Here is a 26,676-nt window from a genome sequence, read left to right on the forward strand (position 1 = left end):
TAACGAACATAGTAAACGCATGTATCATGCAGATATCGCTGGTTAGTAACTCCGGATATGATATGTTCATTATATTTTCGTGTACTTACTTAACGTTTTGAAATTCTTGAAAGTATGAATAGACTTCCGAAGAAATTGAGTGTTAACAAAGGAAGGATATTTCTTGATAATTCTTAATTCATTTTGTATTTGGTTTTGTATCTATAATAATAATAAATAATAAAAATGAATTTATTTCTGTACTTAAATCAGTTACAATTATTGGACAGGTCTCCCCAGTGTAATCAGATACTTGTGTTGGGAATGACCCGCAACTTCCCTTAAGGCTAGGTAACTACAGTTTTACAGATAATTGAGCCTCTTAATTTTATTTAGATAACAACCAGTTTAGATAATTTAAGTTAATTAATATAAGTAAGTTAGTGTTTAATTAATAAGTAAGTTATATTTTTTGATGTAGGTAGGTTTATATTTTAGTTACATGTGTGTGTGTGTGTGTGTGTGTGTGCTTTTTTGAAGTAAAAAGTATCTACTTAAGTACCTAAATAAAACAGTTTTTTCCCTACATTACTTCTATAAGAATACTTATGTCTTTGGTGGCGAGGGTGTGCTGCCGCCAAAGGATGTTTTCGGGGTACCGAACTGAGCATAATTAATGAGCGTAGTTGTTGTTTCTTAATAAAAATCACAAATTCATGCGATTTTTTTTTAAATCATTTACGTGGTTTTTCTATAAGGCATCAGAAATGAGTTTGCGTGATCACCGCGCCATGTAAAAAACAAATTAAATATTGCACAACTTTTGTAAAAAATAAAATAAAACATTGAAAAGCTTTTAACATAATTACATACATGTGTAGTTACTTATTGTAAATTATCTATGTAGGTATTAGTTATTATAGTACCTAGTAATGAATAGTACTCCGAGTGGAAGCCCTCAGCGATACCTATTTGTCCGGCCAAGTAGTTAATGCAATTTGCGTAAAATCTACAATAAGTCACGTCAAAATAAAAAACGAAATACTTAGTAACTGTTTATGCTAAAAGAAGAGAATATTATAAGCTAGAATCACCACATTACGTGGCTTGGTAAAAAAATAGAGTTAAAAAAAGAAAAATACCTACTTATTAAATTAAAATCATAAAAACCTGAAGCAATAAAAAAAATGTACGTTGCACCGAATTACACGCAAAACTCGACATCTTACCACCGAAAGAAGACATTTTCTTGTAAAAAATCACTCCAGTGGCTCTACAGGCCAATAATGAAGATATGCAGGGATTTCTGTTTGGAAACCAGCATGCATGGCTTCAACCATATTGCTGCGCGGAGGAGGCATTGGCTCGAAAGGTCAGTAAAATCTCTATCAATAAATGTAAAAAGAAAACGGTAACGTTTCTTTCCATAGCTCGCGACATCAAACACTTCAGAATCCCGATACCGACCCCGCCGGCGTGGTCGACCATTTCCTTAATTCAGCGTTTATCGCTACTGACTCACTAGGGTCGGTTAAATCTATTATACATACACGATATTTGTGTATGTAGTAAACGATACCTATTGTAACAACCTTCATTAAATATCTTATCACTTCTGTTGACGTCAGTTCTGAAGACGTCGTTTCTGTGCACGTCAGTTCTGTGGATGTCGCTTCTGTGGACGTCATTTCTGTGGACGTCAGTTCTGTGGACGTCATTTCTGTGGACGTCAGTTCTGAGGATGTCGCTTCTGTGGACGTCAGTTCTGAGGATGTCGCTTCTGTGGACGTCAGTTCTGAGGATGTCGCTTCTTTGGACGTTAGTTCTGTGAACGTCCATTGTGAGGATGTCGCTGCTATGGACGTCGTTTCTGTGGACGTCAGTTCTGTGGACGTCGCTTCTGTGGACGTCAGTTGGATACGATAATGTCAATGTGTGGTGTCTGTGTAAAACGAGGTTGTTTGTAAGAAATGTCCGGGGTGTGGCAGAAGTAAACATAAATTACCAGGTTTAAATATGTCCATCAGGGTATTATGGGCAGTAGTCACAGCAGCAGCCATCTGGGGCGCGGTGGACATCTCGCTGGGGCAGTGGCAACGATACAACGACAACCCCACCGTGGTCACGCTGGAGAAAGACTTCCGCACCTGGAGGTTCAGCTACCCGGGGATCACCGCTTGCAACCAGGTCTTCTTCTATCGTGAGGCGGATGACTAGCCTCAGCAACCATCAGGGTTATTATTGAGCCGCCAAAAGCTGACAAGGCTCATGTGACGAACTACGTACTTACATCAGTAAGTAGTAACCGGGGCCAACGTCTTTACGTGCCTTTCAAAGTACGGACCACAAAGTGATTTTTGTATAAGTATATAAAGTAATGAGTACGACGTTTGACCGCCTCTATTGACGACGTCACAAGTAAATGTCAAGTTTGTCAAGTAAGTAAATGTATATTTACTTACTTGACAAATCCTAGAGATACTTTTTACGAAACGTCAAAACGAATGTTTTCTTTGGAGTTTGTACGGAAATACTGTCCTGTGACGTCGTCAATAGAGGCGGTCAAACGTCGCACTCATTGTTACTTAACTCATAAATAAAATTCGAAAATTGAAAAGTAAAACTGAGATTCATTATTGATCATGTTAAACTGGCTTCTATTTCTATATTAGCATTTTATAATTTATCTTTACACTACTCAAATACCCTTCCATAACCGTGGTAATGTTATAGCAGAGAAAAAGAGACGATGCAAGAACAGGCAAGTTTCAAGAACAAGCGACCTTCTAGGCGAGCTCGCTCCATCTTAGGCCTCGTCAATGCTTTCGGGCAAGTCTGGGGCCAAGAGCAGACCCATCAAAAGTAAAAAGAAAAGACTAGGGTCCCTACACACTTAATGCGGAGAAGGCTGGAGATATCTTTTAGTTTGTGACATCGTAACGAAAACTTTGAGGGATGATTCATACCATGTTTCTGAGGTGATATCAAGTGAAATTTTTCGTCGCAAAGTTATGGACTAGACACTTGATCCATCTTAGGCCTCGTCAATGCCTTCGGGCAAGTCTGGGGCCAAGAGCAGACAAATAAAAAAATCAATCAATCAATAATACTTTATTGCACAACAACATATACATATAAAGGACATAAACATACGAATAAAACATAAGCACAATAGGCGGCCTTATTGCTAAACAGCAATTTTTGCCAGGCAACCTTAGGGTGAAAGAAGATTATTCATTGGAGCACGGGCTGGTGCAATAAACATATAATAATACCAACATGATACTAACAGCCTCCGTGGTCCAGTGGTTAGAGCGTTAGGCTCACGATCTGGAGGTCCGGGTTCGATTCCCGATGGGGACATTGTCGAAATCACTTTGTGAGACTGTCCTTTGTTTGGTAAGGACTTTTCAGGCTTGAATCACCTGATTGTCCGAAAAAGTAAGATGATTCCGTGTTTCGGAGGGCACGTTAAGCCGTTGGTCCCGGCTGTTAGCCGTAAAAACACCTCCACCAACCCGCAGTGGAGCAGCGTGGTGGAGTATGCTCCATAGCCCCTCCGGTTGATTGCGGCCGGGGAGGCCTGTGCCCAGCAGCGGGACGTATATAGGCTGTGTTATGATACCAACATAACAAAAAAAAAGAATAATAAATAATATATACTTAATATCTAAAAATCCTATTGTTGAAAAACTAATTTTGATTTTGTTTATGTTACAGAACAGAGTAAAACCAACCGCAGTGCCAGAAGTGATCATGCGCACGTGGAATGTGACTCCCACGCATGACAAGTATGACTACTACAGCCGTTTCGTCACGGCCGTTGCTAACTCCGACCTGTTCAACCTGAAGGCTTTTGAGGAGTTCAAACATGATGAGAGTCTAAACGTGGACTTGTTTAGAATCGCTGTTGATGTAACTATTCATGATCTCCTGTTCCTATTTTCAGAGTCCGCCCAAGGAATAGAAGATAGAGGTTGTAAGAACCAAGTGAGCGCGAAACGCGCGCCATACAGATATGAGAAAATAGTTCATAAGTAAGTACTTCAACTTTGCACTCCACTCGACCGCAAAGTTAACGTGTCTGTGCAAAACAAGGTTGTTTGTATGAAGTGTCCGGGGTGTGAAAAGACGAATTGTAGCGTTGACAGCGACTTTCCGAACGGCGACCCGCGCTACAGCGACTCTCTTTACGGCGAGTGGCCTTATTTTCCCTTTACTGCAAAGTTAAAGTGAGAGTGGGCCGGTCGTGTTTGCCGAATGCAACATGACAGTTTGACAAAGATTGTCACCTCTTGAACGCAGAGGCAGACCCAGGGAGCGATGGAGAGATGACCTGGACTCGTTTCAGATGGATTGGAAAGGTCGCTCAGGACATGCAGAAATGGAAGCTCAGAGGCTTTGCCCAGCAGTGGGCCAATCCTGGTGCGTGCGTGCGTGAGTGCGTGCGTGTGTGCGTACGTGCGTGCGTGCGTGGATGCGTGCTTGCGTGCGTGCGTGCGTGCGTGCGTGCGTGCTTGTGTGTGTGTAAGCATGTGTGTGTGTAAGTATAAGTAAGTAAGTAAGTAAGTAAGTAATATATTTATTTCCTCTACAAATAACATTGTTCTTATACTAGTTTACAATCATTTTATAACATGAACATTAATAATATTTGTAGAGGCTGGAGCCTAAACTAGGGTACCCTGTGTTATAGGTCTCCAGGCCTCCACCTCCAGGAATACGGTCATTAATAATGTTATAAATAGAGCAATACAAAGAAAGTAAATAATAAAAAAAAATAAAAAAAGTAAGAAATATGAGAAAAGTAATTTAAAAATACTGTTACAAAAAGGTTGTGTGTGTGTGTGTGTGTGTGTGTGTGTGTGTGTGTGTGTGTGTGTGTGTGTGTGTGTGTGTATGTGTGTGTGTGAGTGTGAGTGTGTGTGTGTGTGTGTGTGTGTGTGAGAGCGAGGGTACTAAACTTGGGTTCGGAATAGTTTCTTCTTCTTCCACTATTCGGGTGCTTATAAATTGGAGCTAAGCAGTTATCAATAATATGTAGTTCCTCAGTCTCGTCATAACTCAGACTCATAAGCCAAGACATCACCGTTTTCTTGCATTGATACACGTTTAAAGGGTATATTTTGTTCACTGCATTACATCTGTTGTATAGGTACGACCCAAGAAAATCGAAAAATCTTTTGGCGAAGATGTTTTTCAGGTAATGCCAGACATGGCTTTTAAAACGACGTGGTCTCAGGAAGTAGAAGCCGAGTGGATTCCCGTGATGACCGAAGTAGGCGTCTGTTACTCGACCAACTCTCTAGCTGTTGCTGATATGGCTATTGTGTACGTATGTATTAGTGATGCACCGGATCCTACTTTTGCAGGGAACCCGGTGGCCAGGTATTTTATTATTTACACAGTGGCCAGGCGCGCACTACGAGTTTTTCGCCGCGCGGCAGAAAAAAGCAGCGGCATAATGTCGCACTGTAATACTGTCAAGTGCGCGCAATACAATTTAAAACTGTTTGGAAATATGATTGGCCACCTGATACGACACGATTCATATATAACAAACATTATAGAAGGAAAAATTGAAGGGAAGAGAGGAAGGGGTAGACCTAGGAGAACATTTATGAAACAAATAAAATAGAAGGTGCAAGTCGTGTCGTATCGGGAGGTGAAGGTTTTGGCGGGAAGAAGAGAGGAATGGCGATTACTCCACCGACAAGAGCGCAGCTCTTAAATAGAGAGGGGTACAGTATTACAGTGCGACATTATGCCGCTGCTTTTTTCTGCAGCGCGGCGAAAAACTCGTAGTGCGCGCCTGGCCTAAGTATTTATCATTCTACAGGAAACCAAACCCGAACGACACAAAACTGTATCCGATCACGTGCAAGTATTCGTCTATGATCTGCTACCTCGTGCTAGAAGTTTCCAGCAATTGCAGCGTAAGTGTCTGTGGATTGGGGCTTTTTGCGGGAACGGGACGGTTGCTTTCTTCATTGAATAATCTATATAATCAATACGAAGTGGTGTTTTGTGGTTAATGATTGCGTTAAGTTAGTCGGAAAACATTCGCGATAGTGTATAATATCGGAATATTCAATAAACAAAGTGTACCTATTCATTTTCCCTTCGGGCCAACAAGCCGCTTTATAACTCGAAAGTTTATGCGGACTTTTGAGGTACTTACTTAATTCGTTAGGGGTAAACCCACATTCCCGAGAAATGCGTTTTCGGAGGTATGTGACCTAACCTGTATTAGGCTGGTTTTTCCCTTCCGGTTGGAAGGTCAGTCAGGCAATCGCTTCTGTAAACCGGACCTGTCAAATCTTCAGGTTAGGTAAGCGGACCACACATTGGAACTACGTAAAAACGGGACGATGATGATCGTTTTATTGTTAGGAGCAAGTTAAGCAACTTTCGCAAAGACCGGTCATAGGATGGGTGACCACAAAAAAAGTTTTCATCTCGAGCTCCTCCGTGCTTCGGAAGGCACGTTAAGCCGTTGGTCCCGGCTGCATTAGCAGTCGTTAATAACCATCAATCCGCACTGGGCCCGCGTGGTGGTTTAAGGCCCGATCTCCCTATCCATCCATAGGGAAGGCCCGTGCCCCAGCAGTGGGGACGTTAATGGGCTGATGATGATGATGATTGTCTAGCAAATGGACTTTGAACTTTATTCAACCATAAATATTGTTTTTATTCTTCACCACCAGTTCTACATACACTCGCCGTACGACGTGATGGAAGCGAGCAGCCAAGTCTCCAGGGTGATTCTCACGATGCAAAGGCTGACGAGTCTCAGCGTGATGGAGACACGCAGCGGGAAGGGCGTGCGGGAGCTGGCACCGGCGCGACGCGGCTGCAGGTACACTGCCGAGCCCGCTACGGACTATGCCACGGTCAGTGCGTCACGTAACTGTACCAAACATGTACCAAACCTGTGCCATAACTGTATCACGACTGTACCATTTGAGTAAGGTACATCGGCACAGCGCGCCTGCCGGTAAACTGTCGAACCCGCTACGAAGCGTGTCACGGTCAGTGCAACGTCACGTAACTGTACCAAACATGTACCAAAACTGTAGCACTATTGTACCAAAAATGTACCACGTGCCAAGACTGTACCACTACTGTACAAAAAACAAATTCGACAAATATTGGTTAGGCCTGTGCTGGATTCGAACCTGCGACCTCAGTGTTCCTAAATGCATTTTATGTAAGTACAGAAATTTTACGTAATATAAAATAAAAAAGCCAAAAAGATATTCCGATACCGGGAATCGAACCCGAGCCTCCTGGGTGAGAGCCAGGTATCCTAGCCACTAGACCATATCGGATGTTGCAGAACCGGTCGAAAATATCCACTGTGTTCCACGAACCGACTACATGTGTGCTATGACGTCATTTGTCACGAGTTATTTTTAAGACTACTATTTTTTGAAAGGTTATTCATTTACTGACTTACTCATCAGAATTAAAATACATAATGGGTTCTTACCGCTTTTAAAGCAGGGATATGAGACTCCCGATATTTCAACACTGTTGCAAGTGTCATGATCACGGGATGGCTGTTTACTCATCAGAAATCTCAGAAACTACAAGTACTACGTGTCTCAAATTTTGCACGGAGGTTCCTTTTAGGACGTAGGTGCTAACTAAGGCGGGATTTTGCGAAATTTAACCCCTTAGAGGGTCAAAAGGGGTGGCAAAATTTGTATGAAGCTTCTAGATTTCGTTTTAATAGTAGGATTGTGCTTTAGGCTCACGATCCGGAGGTCCCGGCGGGGACATACCACGAAAATTACTTTGTGATCCCTAGTTTGGTTAGGACATTACAGGCTGATCACCTAATTGTCCGAAAGTAAGATGATCCGCTTCGTAAGGCACGTTAAGCCCTTGGACTCGGTTATTACTTACTGATGTAAGTTAGTAGTCGTTACGTGAGTCATGTCAGTGGCCTATGGCGGCTCAGTAATAACCCTGACACCGGGGATGATGAGGTTAGTAATCCACCTCACAATCCACACGATAGAAGAAGAAGACAGATAAGCATTCCACCTCAACTTGTGGATAAACAAATAAGATAGTGCAACAATGGCCCCGATTCCTGCAAACATCTCCTAATTTTACTTTAAGTTATATCTGTCATTTTCTTATCCGCCGAAAAGGAAAGGAACGGATGATTGACAGCTCTTAATTTTAGGAAGAATGAGTAAATGAATGAATAACCCGGGCGAATCAAAAAGGTATCTCGCTGGTATGCAAACAGTTTGACGTGTGCTGTCAACATAATTCTGTCGGGTTATTGGCCAACGTAAAATTTTTAGACGGTTGTTTTAGATTTGTGCTTAAAATTGACGTATGATCCATAAATGCTATGCTTGTCGATTACCCGTCCCTTTCCTTTTCGGCGAATAACAAAATGGCAGGTATAACTTAAAATAAAATTAGATGGTATTTACAGGAATTAGCACCAATCCATCATTATCCACAAATCATCATCATCAGCCCATTAACGCCTCCACTGCTGGGGCACGGGCCTTCCCTATGGATGAATAGGAAGATCGGGCCTTAAACCATCACGAGGGCCCAGTGCGGATTGATTGTTATTAACGACTGCTAATGCAGCCGAGACCAACGGCTTAACGTGCCTTTCGGAGCACGGTAGAGCTCGAGATGAAAACTTTTTTTTTTGTGGTCACCCATCCTATGACCGGCCTTTGCGAAAGTTGCTTAACTTCAACAATCGCAGACCGAGCGCGTTTATCGCTGCGCCACCGAGCTCCTCAATAATCCACACATCAAGTTTTGTTTTCTGAAGTATTAGTGAATACTTATCTCTAAATAATTATCATGTCTGCCATTTTATTTTACTGATAAGATTTAAATGTACTATTTGTAATACCTAACAGTTTCAATTTCTTTCGAGGTCGCGATATAACATAAATAGGGTATTTGACTGGGTCAAAAATAAATTATAAAATGCTAATCTAGAAAAATAGAAGCCAGTCTAAGGTCAAAAATCAATCTCATTTTACTTTTGACTTATTTTGGAATTTTATTTATGAATTAAGTAACAACGAGTAGTGCTTCTATGCTGTTCTGGGAGCATATAAAAAACATAGAACACGTTCAGCTGCTTCTCTTTCCGGGCATGTCGTAAAAACCGACAGAGGGATTGTGTCCTCTAACATGATGGACTAATGTTATGGGCGATAGGCTGATCCCTTATCACCATAAGGTTCATCATATCCAGCTTACGACATCGTATCAACAGTGGCTGCAAGTTGTCTTTGATTACTTGTGCTCTGCCCACCCCATTAGGGATTACGGGCGTGACTTTATGTATGTATGTAACAACGAGTATGACGTTTGACAGCTTTTATTGATGATGTCACATGTAGTCGGTCACATATTTTACGCAATGGCAACGCAGGGTCGGATGACGTCAGCTGGGCTAACCTTGAAATGCTAGCTGTCAGTTTTGAGCATTATATTTGAGCATTGAGGTCTGCATGACAACCACGCGAATTATATCGAGCGCTTGGACCAATAAACGATACGAATGCTATCTACGTAGATGGACGTCAAACAGCTATTGGTCGAAGCGCTCAATATACATCGCGCCGCGCGCGGCGCGGTTTTCACGCAGACCCGGCTTGTCTTCTTATAATATAACATGGGTTCTTCCTCGTGGTTTATCTACTTGTACCTACCCTGGACTCTGAAGGCTCTCACCCGGTACAACGTTTCAGGCCTGTTGTCTTAAACGTTGTACCGGGTGAGAGCCTTCAGCGCTCCCCATTTGTCCGGCCAAGTAGTTAATGCCATCTGCGGCAAATATACAATAAGTCACGTCAAAAAAAAAAATACCCTTGACTCGCGCGCCATCACGTCTTTCATCTTGCAGATATTCAGTACAAACACATGTCGACTGACCTGTCGCAGTAAATTGGCGATCAAACTATGTGGGTGCAAGCCTTTCTACTACTTCTATGAAGGTATGTACTCGTTCAACGGATAACACAACTTTTTAGCGGAGTCTCCGTGCTCCAGTCGTTGAGCGTTCTGCTCACGATCCGTAGGTCCCGGGTTCGAATCCCGGTGGGGACATATCACGAAAATCAAACGATCGCTAGTTTGGTTTGGACATTACAGGCTGATCACCTGATTGTCCGAAAGTAAGACGATCCGTGATTCGGAAGGCACGTTAACCCGTTGGCTCCGGTTACTACTCACTGATGTAAGTATGTAGTTGTTAATTAGACATGTCAGGGGCCTTTGGCAGCTCAATAGTAACCCTGACACCAGGGATTGGTAATCCACCTCACAACCCACACAATAGAAGAAAGAAAGAAAATATTTATTCGGCAAAAAATACATAATTACATGTTGTCAAATGGTAGTTAGTAATTAACAATAGAATTATAAATAATGCCGAAACGGCTGCAGCTCAGCAAATGCCATAGCCTTGTTCGGCTCTTGAATTGCCATACCAAAAAATATTAACTATTTTTATACTTGTGTTGCCAGCAACAGCCTAGCTGTAGCTATATAGATTATGGCGCTGATTTTCAGCTGCAGCCGATTTATTATCAAAAACAATTAAACAAAAAGCAGAACCTCATTTTACGCAGACACTACACATTGACATTATCGTACACGCGCATCTGTGTGTGTGACGTCTGACGCCATACGATTGAAGACTAAAATAAGACCGAGGGGGTGAGGTAAACCTAGCTCAGCCGTTGGTGGGGAGCGGAGAGCTGCCATTCTATACGTAGTATTATTCCTTATTCTATGCTTTGACTACTCGCTCCCAAACCAGCAGAGTAGGTAATTACTAAAAAAAACAAAAAGAAAGTGTATTTGTATTGTATTGGGTTCGATTCCCGATGGGAACATTGTCGAAATCACTTTGTAGGACTGTCCTTTGTTTGGTAAGGACTTTTCAGGCTTGAATCACCTGATTGTTCGAAAAAGTAAGATGATTCTATGCTTCGGAGTGCACGTTAAGCCGTTGGTCCCGGCTATTAGCCGTAAAAACACCTCCACCAAACCGCATTGGAGCAGCGTGGTGGAGTATGCTCCACATCCCCTCCGGTAGATTGAGAGGAGGCCTGTGCCCAGCAGTGGGACGTATATAGGCTGTTTATGTTATGTTTATGTTGTATTGTATTGTAATTACTAATATTATTCCCCTAGCTGGTCCTACTTGTACTCCAGCCGGCATGGCGTGTCTGGCATCATTAACCGCGCGGCTCGCGACCAATGACGGCGCGCGATGCGTCTGCCCCCAGCAATGCGTCGACGCACTGTTCAAGGAGATCTCCACCGACGACCAGTTCTGGTAACCTTAACTATTATAATAACATACAGGGTGTCAGTAGACACTGCACCGAATACTGAGGAAGATCACGGTTCAGATCATGACCAGCGCCGTCTTAACCTAGGCTGGGGCCCCTGGGCACACAAGAATTTGGAGCCCTTTTTGAAAGTAAAGAAAGCGAATTGGAAAGTAAAAAAAGAAAAACACTTAGTTATAATTAAAACACATAATAACGGGTTCTTACCGCGTTTAAAGTAGGGATATGAGACTCCAGTGGAGTTTTTTAAAATATAAATGTCAAATATATACGTAGGTAAGTAAGTATATAGGTTATATATTTGTGTGTATGTTATATATTTTAGTAAGTTGTACTTATAGTTTGTACCCGCAATCTTTCAATTTTTACTTTGCTTTTTTTTTACTTTTTTGGTTGTCTGGAAAAAATAGCTTCAAGCGATAAGGTCGCCATTTGCCGTGTAAGAGAGTCAGTGTTAAGAGTCTTTTTGTAATTATTTCTTTTTTATTTTGGTGCAATAAAGTGTATTTGTATTGTATTGTATTGTCTTTTTTTTTTATTTGACGTGACTTATTGTAGATTTGCCGCAGATGGCATTAACTACTTGGCCGGAAAATTGTATTGTCAAATATGATAGTGCGACTTCAGAAAAAGTGGGTACATGATATTGCTCATGACTGTACCTACTTATTTTGGATTACAGGGTTAAAGGTCCGTTTGTGAATCATGGGTCAGTCAGGTTTGTGATGCAGCCTCCTCGCACCAGGTACACCAGGGAGATCGTCTTCCACTTTCAGGATCTAGTTGGTACGTTGGTCTTTTTGGTATTTTTTTGATGCGGCTTAATGCAGATTTGCCTTGGATACCACCTAACTGATTTGGCGTCGACAAATGAGGAACGTTGAGATTTTTAAGGGAATTCGTTACTTGATACTGTCTGGCTAAGTAACTTATGCCATTCTTTACTTGGTACTGTCAGGTTAAGTAACCAATACCAATCTTTACTTGGTACTGTTTGCCTAAGTAACCAATACCCTTCGTTACTTGGGTCTGTCTGGTTAAGTAACCAATACCATTCTTTACTTGGTACTGTTTAGCTAAGTAACCAATACCCTTCGTTACTTGGGTCTGTCTGGCTGGCTAAGTAACCAATGCCATTCTTTACTTGGCACTGTCTGGCCTTCAACAAGTTTATATGTGATAATTACGTTGAATAAATGATTCTGATTCTTTGGAATTTATCGTGAGAATATGTTGTGTAATGATTTTATTCTTCAGTGTCCTTCGGTGGAGCAGCGGGGTTGTTCCTGGGGGCCAGTTTCATCAGCTTCGTGGAGATATTCTACTTCGTGATGGAGCGGGCTGTACGTCTCTGTGGCATTGAAGGAGCGAAGGACGAAGAGAATATGCAGAAGGAAACCAGCAACAAACAGGTGAAAGAACAATGCTCAAAATGTATGGACGAAAAACCCATAATCGAAGTTGAGGTAGCTCAGCTGCTGGTGGGGAGCGTCAGCTTAGCTCAGCTCAGCATTCGTTACGATGTCACTCATAACCTATAAGTTTATACTATATTTTATGACCATAATCATAGGTATTTTTTCCAGGTACCCTTCGAGATGACGAGGATGATGGCATTGAACACGGTACTCGAAAAAGAGAGGAAATATGAATCACGGAGGAGAGAAAATATGTACTAATTATTACTCTCTGCCTTTTGAAAATTACATTTGTTTAGAGAATTCTAGAAACAAACTCATTACTTATACAGAAACATGCTACACTTAAACATAACATACCTAACATAAGTTCACAGAGGTACATAGAAGAAATAGAATGAAAAGGCTTTTTTTACATGACTTGGAGCTCCGTGCGTCGTAAAGTTTGCGAACGAGTAGAGTGCAAAGTTGAAGTATGAACTATTTGCTCATACTTGTATGGCGCGAGTTTCGTGCTCACTTGGCCCTTCCAACCTCTTTTTTCTATTCTGAACTAAGTACCCACCCTTAACCGAGCTTTCTGTTACACCAACGTGATAGGTGGACAGCCGTATCGCCGTCTATTAGGCTAAGCGCGTACTACGGGTATTTTCGCCGCGCGGCAGAAAAAAGCAGCGGCATAATGTCGCAGTGTAATACTGTACCAAACAGTTTTAAATTGTATTGCGCGCACTTGACGGCAGAGCCACCAGCGGCGCAGTATTACAGTGCGACATTATGCCGCTGCTCTTTTCTGCCGCGCGGCGAAAAACTCGTAGTGCGCGCCTGGCCTTAATGTTAGTGAAAACTGCATTAAATATATTAAATAAGCCTCATTGGTAGGACTTCACCAGGAAAACAACCCACATTCCCGAGAAATGCATTTTCGGAGATACGTGACCTAACCTGTATTGGGCTGGTTTTCCTGTCGCGGTTTAAGGTCAGACAGGCAGTCGCTTCTGTAAAAAACCGGACCTGTCAAATCTTCAGGTTAGGTAAGCGGACCCTGTGAAAAACGGGATAATGCTAGGGGGCTGATTGGTCGGACTTCACCACTACTAACAACGGCCTCCGTAGTCCAGTGGTTTGAGCGTTAGGCTCACGATCCGGAGGCCCCGGGTTCAAATCCCGGCGGGGACATATCACAAAAATAATTTTGTGATCCCTAGTTTGATTAGGAGTGCTATTTACCGATGTAAGTAAGTAGTCGTTACATGAGTCATGTCAGGGGCCTTTGGCGGCTCGATAATAACCCTGACACCAGGGTTGATGGGGTTGGTAATCCGCCTGACAACCCACACGATAGAAGAAGAACAACTTACTACTTACATTTGATCGCATGTCAGCTAATGATTCGGTGTCATATCATATGGCGTGACTGAAGGAGGCTTAAGTGCATGCTGCATGGGAAATAGGTCGTCATCGATCCCCGCGACGACTCTGCCGCGAAATTAAATCCAAACAGCGCCATATATATTTTTGGGGAACGTGGTTACGTTGGTTTATAGATTAAACCAACCTTTCAACCTTAAGAGACTTTCTACGTTTAGAAAGTCCTTCATTGGGTTGATTTAATTGGGTTAAGTTTCTGTGCACCCGAATGGGCACAATGTATTTTAATTTTTATTAATAATATTATTAATTTTATTTTATTTATTAGGACATTGATAATTTTAATTTTATTTGATTTTATATAATTTAATTTAATTTTAATAATGTAATCTAATCTAATGTACTTATAATTATGGATATTAATCTGAAATAAATAATTTGATTGTTCAATTAACAATAAATAATTTGATTTCATTGTTCACACAATAATCGTCCTATAATACATGTGCACATTGTAAATTTGTAACCAATATTGTATGTTGATATATTAATAGACTTACTGTGAATACATTCTGGGTTCCCGCAGCAAATTATCCTCAATTAACCTATATTGCGACGGTCACGCTACCCTACCCAGGTTAAAATGGGTCACTTGCCATCGACCAGTTGTCCTGGGGCGGGGGAGGACAGTTTGATTTATCACCTTGTCTATATGCATTGTTGTGAACGTCAGGGCCGCCTATGTATCACATCTTATGTATGAGTATGGATGTTTGTTACTCTTTCACGCAAAAACTACTACTTAAATGGTTTTTTATGTAAGCAACTTCACAATAATGTAGCTGTTGCGAACTTTACGCAGGTTTTATAATCTTTAAAACATTTAAACTATACTATTAATTAACTAATTAAAGCACATAATAACGGGTTCTTAACGCGTTTAAATGGGGATATGAGACTCCCGATATTTCGACACTCAAGCGTTTCGATCTCATCAGTCATCCCGTGATCATGGCACTTGCAACAGTGTCGAAATATCGGGAGTCTCATATCCCCATTTAAACGCGGTAAGAACCTGTTATTGTGTGCTTTAATGATAATAACCGCGTAAACTTAAAACAATGGCCCCGATTCCTGCAAACACCGCCTTATTTTATTTTAAGTTATATCTGTCATTTTCATATCCGTCGAAAAGGAAAAGGACGGATGATTCACAGCTCTTAATTTTAGGAAGAATGAGTAAATTAATGTGTCGGGTTATTGACTGATGTAAAATTTTTAGACGGTTGGTTTAGATTTGTGCTTAAAATTGACGTGTGTTCCATAAATTTTATGCTTGTCAATTACCCGTCCCTTTCCTTTTCGGCGGATAAGAAAATGACAGATATAACTTAAAATAAAATTAGATGGTATTTACAGGAATTAGCACCAATGTATTAATTAACTATTGGTGATAACTATTGTTAAGTATTTATTAATTATTAGCCGAGTTTGTAGGCTCAGTAAAGATGAAATAAGTTGGTAAAACATACTATTATTTATCATAACGTTTATTTAAGAAAGAAACTTAGGTAGGTAGTTCATATCAAAAGGCAGTGTAGTAGAAGTGTTACAATACTTAATAGGTATCAATCACTGTATTAGGCCGAGTTTCCACTGACGCGGAGATGAGCGGAGAAGAGCGGAGAGGTGCAGGAATCGACCAATCAACGTGAGGGAGAGAGTGACAGAGCGTCTTCGTTTTTCGCTCTCTCGAACGCTGTGATTGGTCAAATCCGCACATCTCCGCTCTTCTCCGCCCATCTCCGCGTCAGTGGAAACCCGGCCTTACAAAAGTTTCCAGCAAGTCGAATCAGTTACTTTTTACTAAACGTCAAAACACGAAATTACTATGGAATTTGTACGAAAAAGCAACTTGTGACGTCATAGAAAAATGTGACAAAATATCGCACCTATTATTACGTTTTTCTTTATTAAAATTCATAAACAAGTTACTTACTTAAGTACTTACTTAAATAGAAAAAAAGAAAACGTATTTTGTCACCTTGAGATTTGTCTTTATTTAGTAAAAAGAATTTCATAATTTATTTTTAATAAGGTAGATTCCAAATAGTCAAATTAGTGACTTTTTACTAAACGTCAAAATACAAAATTGCTACGGAATTTGTATGAAAAAGCAACCTGTGTTCCATAGTAATTTCGTGTTTTGACGTAAAAGAAAAACGTAACAAAATGTCTTAACTTATTATTACTTAAGTAAGTACATTTTTCATTATTAAAATTCCTCCCTTCAATCACAGCACAAGCTGAGCCATTTCCTTTTGCCCGTATTCGTAATATTCATTATTACCTAGTTCTTATAGCAAATGTAAATTGTTACTGGCAATAAATTTATTTTATTCTTATTCAATCAACCAGAGAGGTCATGGACTTGGAGCATATTCCACCACGCTGCTCCACTGCGGGTAGGTGAATGTTTTTTTCCGAGGCAAATAGTTCGCAATAAGTAAAAAAAAATACATAAAGCTCACGACTATATTCAAATTGGGGTAGTCAGAGATGAAGCTTTCTTCATCGTAAGATGAAGCTTTCTTTTATACCGTGTTGGTGAGCCGAGCCGTATCGCCGTCTATAATGGTCGAGCCAACTGTGTGGTAAATGCACTTAAGATAAATGAATAAGTCATTAGTGCAAGTCCGGTACCAGAGAAGCAAGTCGGTGAATCACAGAACCATATAGAAAAAAAATAGGTACGCCTTTGATGACGTCTTAAGTTTTATCATCAGCCCAGCCGATGCGTCCTCGGCCCAGTACCACCATCAACACGTCATCGGTCCCAGGTTCGATGCCGGGTGCAACACGAGCCACGTGCCATGATCGCTTCCGAGGAGGGGTTGGTGCTGAAATTAAAAAAAAAATACAGTAATAAACTACTTAATTTAAACAGTAGGACTAGGGCCCTGTGCTGGGAGGTTTTCTGGCCACGTCTTTCCCTCAGCGTTACAGATTCCGATGTGGTAGTAGTTTTACAGCTAGTTACATAATATGTACTTAATTTAGTTTTTGACGATCAAAAAGCGCTAACTTTGTAAGCCAATTTTTAAAAATAAAATTTTTTGTTTTTTTTTAAAAATTCTTCTTCTACCGTGTCACGTCCTCGACTTGAGGACTTTACTCACTGGAGTCGAGCATTTTATACTGCCCATGGTATAAGAACACCAGGTATACCCAAAAGTGACAGCTAGCATTTCAAGGTTAGCCCAGCTGACGTCATCCCGCTATTGCCATTTCGCAAAAAATAAATTACCCACGTCCAATGCTTTTAATTTAAGTACTTTGCAAGGAAATTTTGTACTTTTAGTAAAAGATTTACGTACAGTTTACAGTAAGTTTACAGTTTACGTACAGTAAGTAATTAAATACTTACATTAGTCAGTAATTAACTTAATTTTCAATACTTAATAAAATTTACGTCCTTGGAATGTTGGATATACCAATTTAATGGTAACAATTACGTCATCAATGGGCTAGCAATGGCGGCTTGTCATAGGATTGAGCACACACACCTGGTTTTCTTATACCATGATATTGCCAACATAATAATACGAAAATAATGACGTCATGGCTCATTGGAGTAAATTAGAGTTACGGTTAAGGCGACGTCTAAGGGTGGTATTAATAAACTAATCTCAGCTGAGACTGCCCTCAAGATCATGCTCAAGTCCCTGTTTTTATATAAGAACTGTCACATTGACATGATCTTGAGAGCAGTCTCGAAGCTGAGATTAGTTTATTAATACCACCCTAAGAATACAGATTTTGAGCTGAGTTCGGGGTCTTCCGGTCGCCTCAACTGAGAACGGAGTCGAAGAAAGTTGGAGTTAACGTCTTAGAATAAAGGGTGACAGTCCTTACCGCCGCTGGAGCGGCGCGGTGGTCGCTAGCTGTGCGAGTGAGACGCACTGCGCACTCGCCTGAAGAGAGAGCAGGACGACAACAGTATGTGTAGTACTGCCAGCGACGCATAGATGGCGTTCTTATAGCGATGCAGCCATGACGCGATCGTCACGTTGCAGTTCTGAAAATACAAATATTTTAAATGTTTAATCTACCCTCATAATTCCTCAGCGCGCATTGAAAGCCACTGGATACAGTCAGTCCCTTTCTTTTTCAACGGATAAGAGAATGACGGAAGGCAAGAGGGAAACCACTGCCCTATTTTTCCCTAAAAAAGTAGCATGGAAATGCTGCACCGAAAAGAGCGTGGCTAGCTCTTAAATTGATGATGATGAAGAAAATGACAGGCTATAACTTAAAATAAAATTAGATGGCGTCTGCAGGAATTAGCACCAATGTCTTGTTTTGTGTGCAATAAAGTGTTTTATTATTATAATTATTATTGATTGTAATCACGAGATCGAACCGGTAAGACGCCATGTTTCCTCAACCTCGCGTCCCACTATGGGGGCGCGGGCGGCGCGGGCTGAGCCACGTTGTTCCCCGATTGGCCAATAGATGGTGCTGGGGGTATTTTGTCCGAGATATATCTCGCGTTACAATTTTGACGGCGAGGTTGTGCTGCCGCTTAAGGATGTTTTTCGAGGTACTTACCGAACAGAGCGTATTTCCCCATTAGTCACGAGTTGGTAGTGTGATTAGGGATCGACAATCCAACGGTGTTATGTTGGAAAATGTATATATGCGTCTTGCTGTGTAAACTTCGATATCGCGTTTCACGACTGCTTGAAGACTGCAATATTGAACGGTGGCGCCATCTGTTGCATATGGGCGGAACTAGGTGGCCAACTAGTTGGGTTACACAATTTTTATTATTTATTTACCTTATTGTAGATTGTAGATGCTGTACAGTTGTCAGGGTAGCTAGCGGAGCCACAACAGGACCAAGGAGGTTTGACGACTTCTGGTAAGCTCCTGTAATAAGTACAGTGCTTAAACAAAATGAAACATAAGCATTTAACATCCGATACTCCATACGAAAATATCATTCTTACAGACTGCTGTATAATGCCTAAGTGTGAGTGAGACGTACCCTCATTGAATAATTAACTTTGACGTTTTTACAATAAAATACCAGATAATATTTTAAATTTGTCAGAGAATAAATTTAAAGCTCACGTGAAGCTTACTTTATGTGAAAAAGCTTATTATAAGATTAATGATTACCTAAATGATAAACATGTCTGGTATTAAATGTGTTCCTCTAGTTATTAAATAACTTGTAATGTACCCTCATTGATTTAAAAGATGTGTTGCTGTTGCAGTTTCTTATCATTTCTTCTCCTCAGCCATAACACCTTGCGAAATGACGTACCTAAATTTAAAAAATGTTACATTGACCTTCAACAAGTTTATCCATGATAATTACGTTGAATAAAATGATTCTGATTCTGATACTTTTTTAGGGTCTGTAACTTTAGTTCGAATGTCAATAGTTCGACTGAAATATTTTTCGAATTATGTTTTTAACGAACGATCATTCTTCCGAGTCAACTTTTGACCGAAGCATTCATTGATTTAAAAGATGTGTTGCTGTTGCAGTTTCTTGTCATTTCTTCTCCTCAGCCATAACACCTTGCGAAATGACGTAAATTCAAAATGTTACATTGACCTTCAACAAGTTTATCCATGATAATTACGTTGAATAAATGATTCTGATTCTGAATTGATTCTGTTTTCTGATAGGATTTATAACATAGCGAGCGGGTGTACTATCATAGAATAAGGAATAATACTACATACTTACAGAACGACAACTCTCCGCTCCCCACTCACGTCTGAGCTAGGTTTACCTCACCCCCCGTCGAAAATAGTTTAGACTTATATCGTACGGTGTCAGACGTCACACACACAGTTGCGCCTGTTGATAACGTCAATGTGTAGTGTCTGTGTATAACGAGGTTGTTTGTATGAAGTGTCCGGGATGTGGTACTTTACACCTTTGCCTACTCCTTAGGGAATACAGGTATGATGCTATGTTTTACTTACGTAGCATTGTATTCGCAGCACTCAAAAGCTATGCGCAGTGTGTGTGTCCACTGCCCATCCTCTTGTCTGAGGCCTTTCTGGAATATTTATTTATATAGATTTAAAGAAAATAATATTGAGGAGCTCGGTGGCGCAGCGGTAAACGCGCTCGGTCTGCGATTGTTGAAGTTAAGCAACTTTCGCAAAGGCCGGTGATAGGATGGGTGACCACAAAAAAAAAGTTTTCCTCTCGAGCTCCTCCGTGCTTCGGAAGGCACGTTAAGCCGTTGCGGCTGCATTGGCAGTCGTTAATAACCACCAATCCGCACCGGGCCGGCGTGGTGGTTTAAGGCTCGATCTCCCTATCCATCCATAGGGAAGGCCCGTGCCCCAGCAGTGGGGATGTTAATAGGCTGGTAATGATGAAAGAAAATACCGCACTAGCTATTACTTCAGGGATGAATAACAAACGGGACCCTAATACTAAAGACTCTGCTGTCCGTCCGTCCGTCTGTCACCAGCGGGCTTAGCACCGTAAGCGCGCGACTCTTTCTCGCCTCGACATACGTCACCCGTCACTCTCTCACAGTACTGCACAGAAAGAGACAGACGATCTCTGTCGCGGCGAGAAAGAGTCGCGTGCTTGGCCGTCTCATGAACCGTGATAGACAGACAGTTGAAATTTTCACAGATGATGTATTTCTGTTGCCGCTATAACAACAAATACTAAAAAATATAATAAAGTAAATATTTAAGGCGATTCTCACACTGCTCCGCATGATGCAGCGTAGCGCGTGGATGCGTGTTCTTCCGTTGCTTGTTTTTTTTTTTTTTTGACGTGACTTATTGTAGATTTACCGCAGATGGCATTAGCTACTTGGCCGGACAAATGGGGAGCGCTGAAGGCTCTCAGCCGGTACAACGTTTAAGACAACAGGCCTGAGGGTGCCCAGTTGGGCGCGAACCTCGGCTCAGGGCGTCGTCTGAGAGGAAAAATATTTGAAAGAATTAATCGACCCTAGTGGGTCGATAGCGATAAGCGCTGATTGAGGGTAATCGTCGACCACGCCAGCGGGGTCGGTATTGGGGTCCTGAAGTGTTTTGGTGTCGCGAGCTGATTGGCTTCCGTTGCTTGTAAGTATCTCCGTTTGAACGCGCGTGGATGCATTTTCTGTGTGTTAGACTGTGCGTGTTTTCTATACAAACGGAGAGACTTACAAGCAACGGAAGAATACGCATCCACGCGCTACGCTGCATCATGGGGGCAGTGTGAGAATCGCCTAAGGGGGCTCCCTTTTTCTATTTACTCGATATACGAACAGGGTGTTAGTGACATCGTAACGAAAACTTTAATGGGTGATTCGGTGAAAAGGCTTTTCGACAAAAGCCAATGGTGGTTGACCGGAATTATCAAAACAATATTCTTGTGAGCCACAAATAACATTTATTATCACTTTAGGATATGATGATAAATATACAGTCAGTGAGATTCAATAGGATTAACTTATAAAGGTAAAAGTACGGCCATTACGTTTTGACAGGTAAAATGCAAGAGAGAACGGGCAGAGAGCACAAACGTCTATAATAAGTAAAAAGTAAAAAGGTCTATGACCACTAGTGGTGTTGCCCACGATATAACACGATTATAAGGGTGCATATTCAATATTCGGACCATTAATAAAATTAATCTATTTTGCGTTTTTGTGTTCACTTACTTCCATTAAACTTGAAGAGAAGTAGTAAAAAAGAGCACATTCCAGAAGCAATAGCAGAAGAACCAGCGTTGAATACTGAAAAGATAACAGGGGGTTAAAATGGCCACATCGAAGCAATTCCTCTAAGAAAGCAATATTGCTATTTGACATTTGTTTGCATTGCGCACTTACTTTTATATGCGCTCAAATTGCAATATTGCTTTGATACTGAGTACTTTAGCGGCGAGGTGTGCTGCCATTAAAAGGATGTTTTTTCGTGGCATCGACCAGAGCATAGTACCCCGCTAGCCACAAGTTGGTAGTGTGACTAGTGATTGACGATCCAACGGTGTTATGTTGGAATTTGTATACTATATGCGTCACGCTGTGTAAACTTCGATAGCGCGTTTCACGACCGCATGGTGGCGCCATCTGTTGCATGTGGGCGGAACTAGCTGGTCAACTAGTTGGGTCCGCCACAGTACTATATTTAAAAGTACCACCAAAAAAGTCTTCTAGGCTTCTATCTGTTCTGGGAGCAAATAAAAAACAGAACGCGTTCAGCTGCTTGTCTTCCCGGGCATGTCGTAAAAACCGACAGAGGGATTGGGTCCTCTAACATGATGGACTAATGTTATGGGCGATAGACTGATCCCTTATCACCATAAGGTTCATCATATCCAGCTTACGACATCGTGTCAATAGTGGCTGCAAGTTGTCTTTGATTACTTGTGGCTCTGCCCACCCCATTCGGGACTACGGGCGTGAGTTTATGTATGTATGTATCACCAACAAAAAAAAAACTTTTTTTTATATTTTGTTATTTTTTCTTGACCATGACTTTCTGGGGGTGGAGGCCTGGAGTCCTAAAACACAGGGTATCCTAGTTTAGGCTCCAGCCTCTACAAATATTGTATTTTTGTATGTAAGTATTTATGTATCCATGTGTTTTATTATTTGTATAGGAAATAAAGATTTTACTTACTTACTTACCAAAAAAGTAATATTATAATATGAAGTTACCATAAATAACAAGAACTGTGATCTGACGATGGCTCCGTAGAACCCCATGAAGGCCACGAAGAAGAAGAATGTGGATAGAGCCGCCAGCGCCACCCCCAGCTGGAGAGATAACGTTGGTGGTGACAGTAGCGCCTGTCAACAAAAATACTCCGAATTAAAGTTATTACACCTAACCATAGAATGACGATTAATACTATGTATAGAACGGCGGCGGAACGGTTCTTTTTTTGACGTGACTTATTGTAGATTTGCCGCAGATGGCATTAACTACTTGGCCGGACAAATGGGGAGCGCTGAAGGCTCTCACCCGGTACAACGTTTAGACAAAAGGCCTGAGGGTGCCCAGTTGGGCGCGAACCTCGGCTCAGGGCGTCTGAGAGGAAAAATATTTGAACGAATTAATCGACCCTAGTGGGTCGATAGCGATAAGCACTGATTGAGGGAAATCGTCGACCACGCCGGCGGGGTCGGTATCGGGGTCCGGAAGAGTTTGATGTCGCGAGCTGATTAGCTGCCACTATGAAATAATTTTAGTAGCAACATAAATAAAACAACATAGTACATTTTAGGTCATCCAAACAAAATAATGCATACTGTTATCTATACATCAAATAAAGCTGCTGACCCACTGTTACCCGGGTATTATATCCGGATTGCGATATCGTCGTAAAACCCGGATATTAGTTGACTAATATCATATTGTGTATCACTCTAAATTACTAGGTTGAATGACATGAGGTTTCATGTCATGTTTGATGGATTACTTTGATCTACGAATTAATTTGTAACCAGGCTATGTTTCTCAAAAACTATATGTATATGTGTAGTTAAGTAAGTTTTAGTTTGTATATATGTATATTGAGGAGCTCGGTGGCGCAGCGTTAAACGCGCTCGGTCTGCGATTGTTGAAGGTAAGCAACATTCGCAAAGGCCGGTCATAGGATGGGTGATCACAAAAAAAAGTATTCATCTCGAGCTCCTCCGTGCTTCGGAAGGCACGTTAAGCCGTTGGTCCCGGCTGCATTAGCAGTCGTTAATAACCATCAATCCGCACTGGGCCCGCGTGATGGTTTAAGGCCCGATCTCTCCATCCAGAGGGAAGGCCCGTGCCCCAGCAGTGGGGACGTTAATGGGCTGATGATGATTAAGAACTTGGACGGAATAACCCCGCTCAGTTACCCATCGCGGTAGCGCCTCTGAATAGAGCTTGACTCAGCTTGAAGCAGAAATATTGCAATACGGCGCAACCCCGTTATCCGGGTCATGACCCGGTCACGTCCTCATGACGTGCACTTTCTAACAATACATAGATAATGAAGTTGCAAATCGATTTGCGGCCGGTACCTACCTTACTTTGTATCTTTTTTTAACCGACTTCAATCCGTTAAGCCGTTGGTCCCGGTTACTACTTACTGATGTAAGTACGTAGTCGTTACATGAGTCATGTCAGGGGCCTATGGCGGCTCAATAATAATCCTGACACCAGAAGAACCCACACGATAGAAGAAGAAGACCGACTTCAAATAACGGCCTCCGTGGTCCAGTGGTTGAGCGTTGTGCTCACGATCCGGAGGTCCCGGGGTCGAATCCCGGTGGGGACAAATCACAAAAATCACTTTGTGATCCCTAGTTTGGTTAGAAAATTACAGGCTGATCACCTGATTGTCCAAAAAGTAAAAACATCCATGCTTCGGAAGGCACGTTAAGCCGTTGGTTCCGGTATTCAAAGTGTTAGTTACTGGTGTAAGTACGTAGTCGTTACATAAATCATGGGGCCCTTGGAGGCTCAATAGTAACCCTCACACCAGGGTTGATGGCGTTGGTAATCCACCTGATTAGGTAAGTAAAGTAATCGATATCCAGACTTAAACCATTTTGTCACATTTACCATGCCCCATTTTTCCCTAAAAAGTAACATGGGGAATGCTACACCGACAAGAGCGTGGCTCTTAAATTTGTGATAACATTGCGCACCTATTTTTATATGCCCAAATCACACACCCCGACTTCATACAAAACACTTAGAGTTACAAAGACTCTACACATTGGCCATACGATTGAAGACTCAATCAAAACCGAGGGGGTGAGGTAAACCTAGCTCAGCCGCTGGCGGGGTGCGGAGAGTTGCCGTTCTATGCCATAAGCCCAAATGTCAAATTGCAATATAGCTTTTAAGATGAATTGCTTTAATATGGTCTTTTTAAGCCTTCTGTGAAACCCCATTATCTATGCTTTGGGTTGAATCAACAAATCGATAGCAAACTTCTGTCTGACATTAAAACTGCATGACACGCGGTGGTACGGATAACCGGGTCGGTCTATTTTAACCGGGTTTGGTATTTCGCAACATTACTGTCATAATTTTTACCTTATGATGATGTAAGAACCATCGGCAAATCAGAAATAAGAATCATTTATTCACCGTAATATACTTAATAATTAAGTAATATAATAATTTATTTATTAACAGCCTCCGTGGTCCAGTGGTTGAGCGTTGGGCTCACGATCCGGAGGCCCCGGGTTCGAATCCCGGTGGGGACATATCACAAAAATCACTTTGTGATCCCTAGTTTGGTTACGACATTACAGGCTGATCACCTGATTGTCCAAAAAAGTAAGATGATCCGTGCTTCGGAAGGCACTTTAAGCCATTGGTCCCGCGGTTACTACTTACTGATGTAAGTAAGTAGTCGTTACATGAGATGTCAGGGGCCTTTGGCGGCTCAATAATAGCCCTGACACCAGGGTTGATGAGGTTTGGTACTCCACCTCACACCCCCCCGATAGAAGAAGAGATTTATTTATTTCAAGATATATTGCTGAATTGCTGTTTAGCAATAAGGTCGCCTATTGTGCTTATTTTTATTCGTATGTTTTTGTCCTTTGTATATGTCGTTGTGCAATAAAGTATTATTGAATTGAATTGAAATATGTCCCATATGTGTTAGTAGTGTTAGGTTCCAGAATGGCGACCACGTGTCGGACGACGCTCAGTAGGTAGGCCCGCTACAAGGTGGACCGACGATCTGGTGAAGGTCGCGGGTAGCCGCTGGATGCGGGCAGCGCAGGACCGATCGTCGTGGAGATCCTTGGGGGAGGCCTATGCCCAGCAGTGGGCGTCGTACGGCTGATGATAATGATGATGATGTGTTAGTAAACTTATTCTAGATGTTAGTAGCATTATCTAATATTAGACATAGATGGTGTTGTACACATTTAACGAGATAATTAGACTTACCTATTTTATCATTGATCGGGTAGGTGCATGTAAATAATTCTTCCTTGATATTTGTATCAGATATGGTATAGAATTATGTTGCCACCTATATTTCTTTATTTTGATCAGAATAATAATGGATGGAAGATGTGTTGTGCCTTCTGAGTGTAATAACAAGCGTCATCATTTATACCCAAAAACAAAGATAAAAGATGCAATGTCTGTTATCTACGATATTGGAAGGTTAATCGAAGGCAACCTGGAAATCCCCTGAACATTTATTATTTTTGTATCTACGTCATTTCGCAAGGTGTTATATGGCTAAGGAGAAGAAATGACAAGAAACTGAAAGGAAAGCCTTCATCTATAAAGCAATATTGCTATTTGACATTTGTTTGCATGGCGCACTTACTTGTATATGCGCAAATGTCAAATAGCAATATTGATTTTTAGATGAATTGCTTCGATTTGGCCTTTTTAAACCCCCAGGTCTTCTTCTTACCTTAACAGTAGGAGTTCCAAAACCTTGGATAGCTGCAGAGAGCGTGCTTGGAGACGAGATGATCCATAGAGAGACGCCGAAGAGTATGGCGCACATCAACTAGACAAAAAAAAACAGTTCTCATAAG

The 26,676-nt window shown here is 41.5% G+C and overlaps 2 protein-coding genes and 1 non-coding gene across 4 annotated transcripts; 1 reads left to right on the plus strand and 2 right to left on the minus strand.

Moving 5' to 3' along the window:
- The first annotated feature begins 1,151 nt into the window (after positions 1-1,151).
- On the plus strand, positions 1,152-13,453 carry LOC126378885 (pickpocket protein 28-like). 2 transcript variants are annotated; one of them, XM_050027377.1, is made up of 11 exons: positions 1,152-1,351; positions 2,007-2,184; positions 3,700-3,894; positions 5,183-5,310; positions 5,819-5,915; positions 6,687-6,872; positions 9,884-9,974; positions 11,179-11,323; positions 12,022-12,125; positions 12,597-12,751; positions 12,926-13,453. In XM_050027377.1, exons 1-11 carry the CDS (start codon positions 1,167-1,169, stop codon positions 13,016-13,018), a joined length of 1,557 nt encoding a protein of 518 aa, XP_049883334.1. In that variant the 5' UTR covers positions 1,152-1,166; the 3' UTR covers positions 13,019-13,453. The 2 variants fall into 2 exon arrangements, with proteins under 2 accessions (XP_049883334.1, XP_049883335.1); XM_050027378.1 differs by having other exon boundaries at positions 2,007-2,166; positions 12,926-13,452.
- Trnae-cuc (transfer RNA glutamic acid (anticodon CUC)) lies at positions 7,239-7,310 on the minus strand. The gene has a single exon. It is a non-coding gene; the product is annotated as a tRNA-Glu (tRNA).
- A 3,444-nt stretch (positions 13,454-16,897) lies between the features above and the next one.
- On the minus strand, positions 16,898-26,645 carry LOC126378754 (tetraspanin-13-like). The gene is made up of 7 exons (XM_050027134.1): positions 26,550-26,645; positions 22,831-22,962; positions 21,829-21,903; positions 20,135-20,211; positions 18,970-19,060; positions 18,092-18,206; positions 16,898-17,028 (listed from the first exon to the last, which is right to left on the minus strand). Exons 1-7 carry the CDS (start codon positions 26,643-26,645, stop codon positions 16,898-16,900), a joined length of 717 nt encoding a protein of 238 aa, XP_049883091.1.
- Between the last annotated feature and the right edge of the window lie 31 nt (positions 26,646-26,676).

This window comes from Pectinophora gossypiella, chromosome 27 (genome assembly GCF_024362695.1).
Source record: "Pectinophora gossypiella chromosome 27, ilPecGoss1.1, whole genome shotgun sequence".
NCBI classification, from domain to species: Eukaryota; Metazoa; Arthropoda; class Insecta; order Lepidoptera; family Gelechiidae; genus Pectinophora; species Pectinophora gossypiella.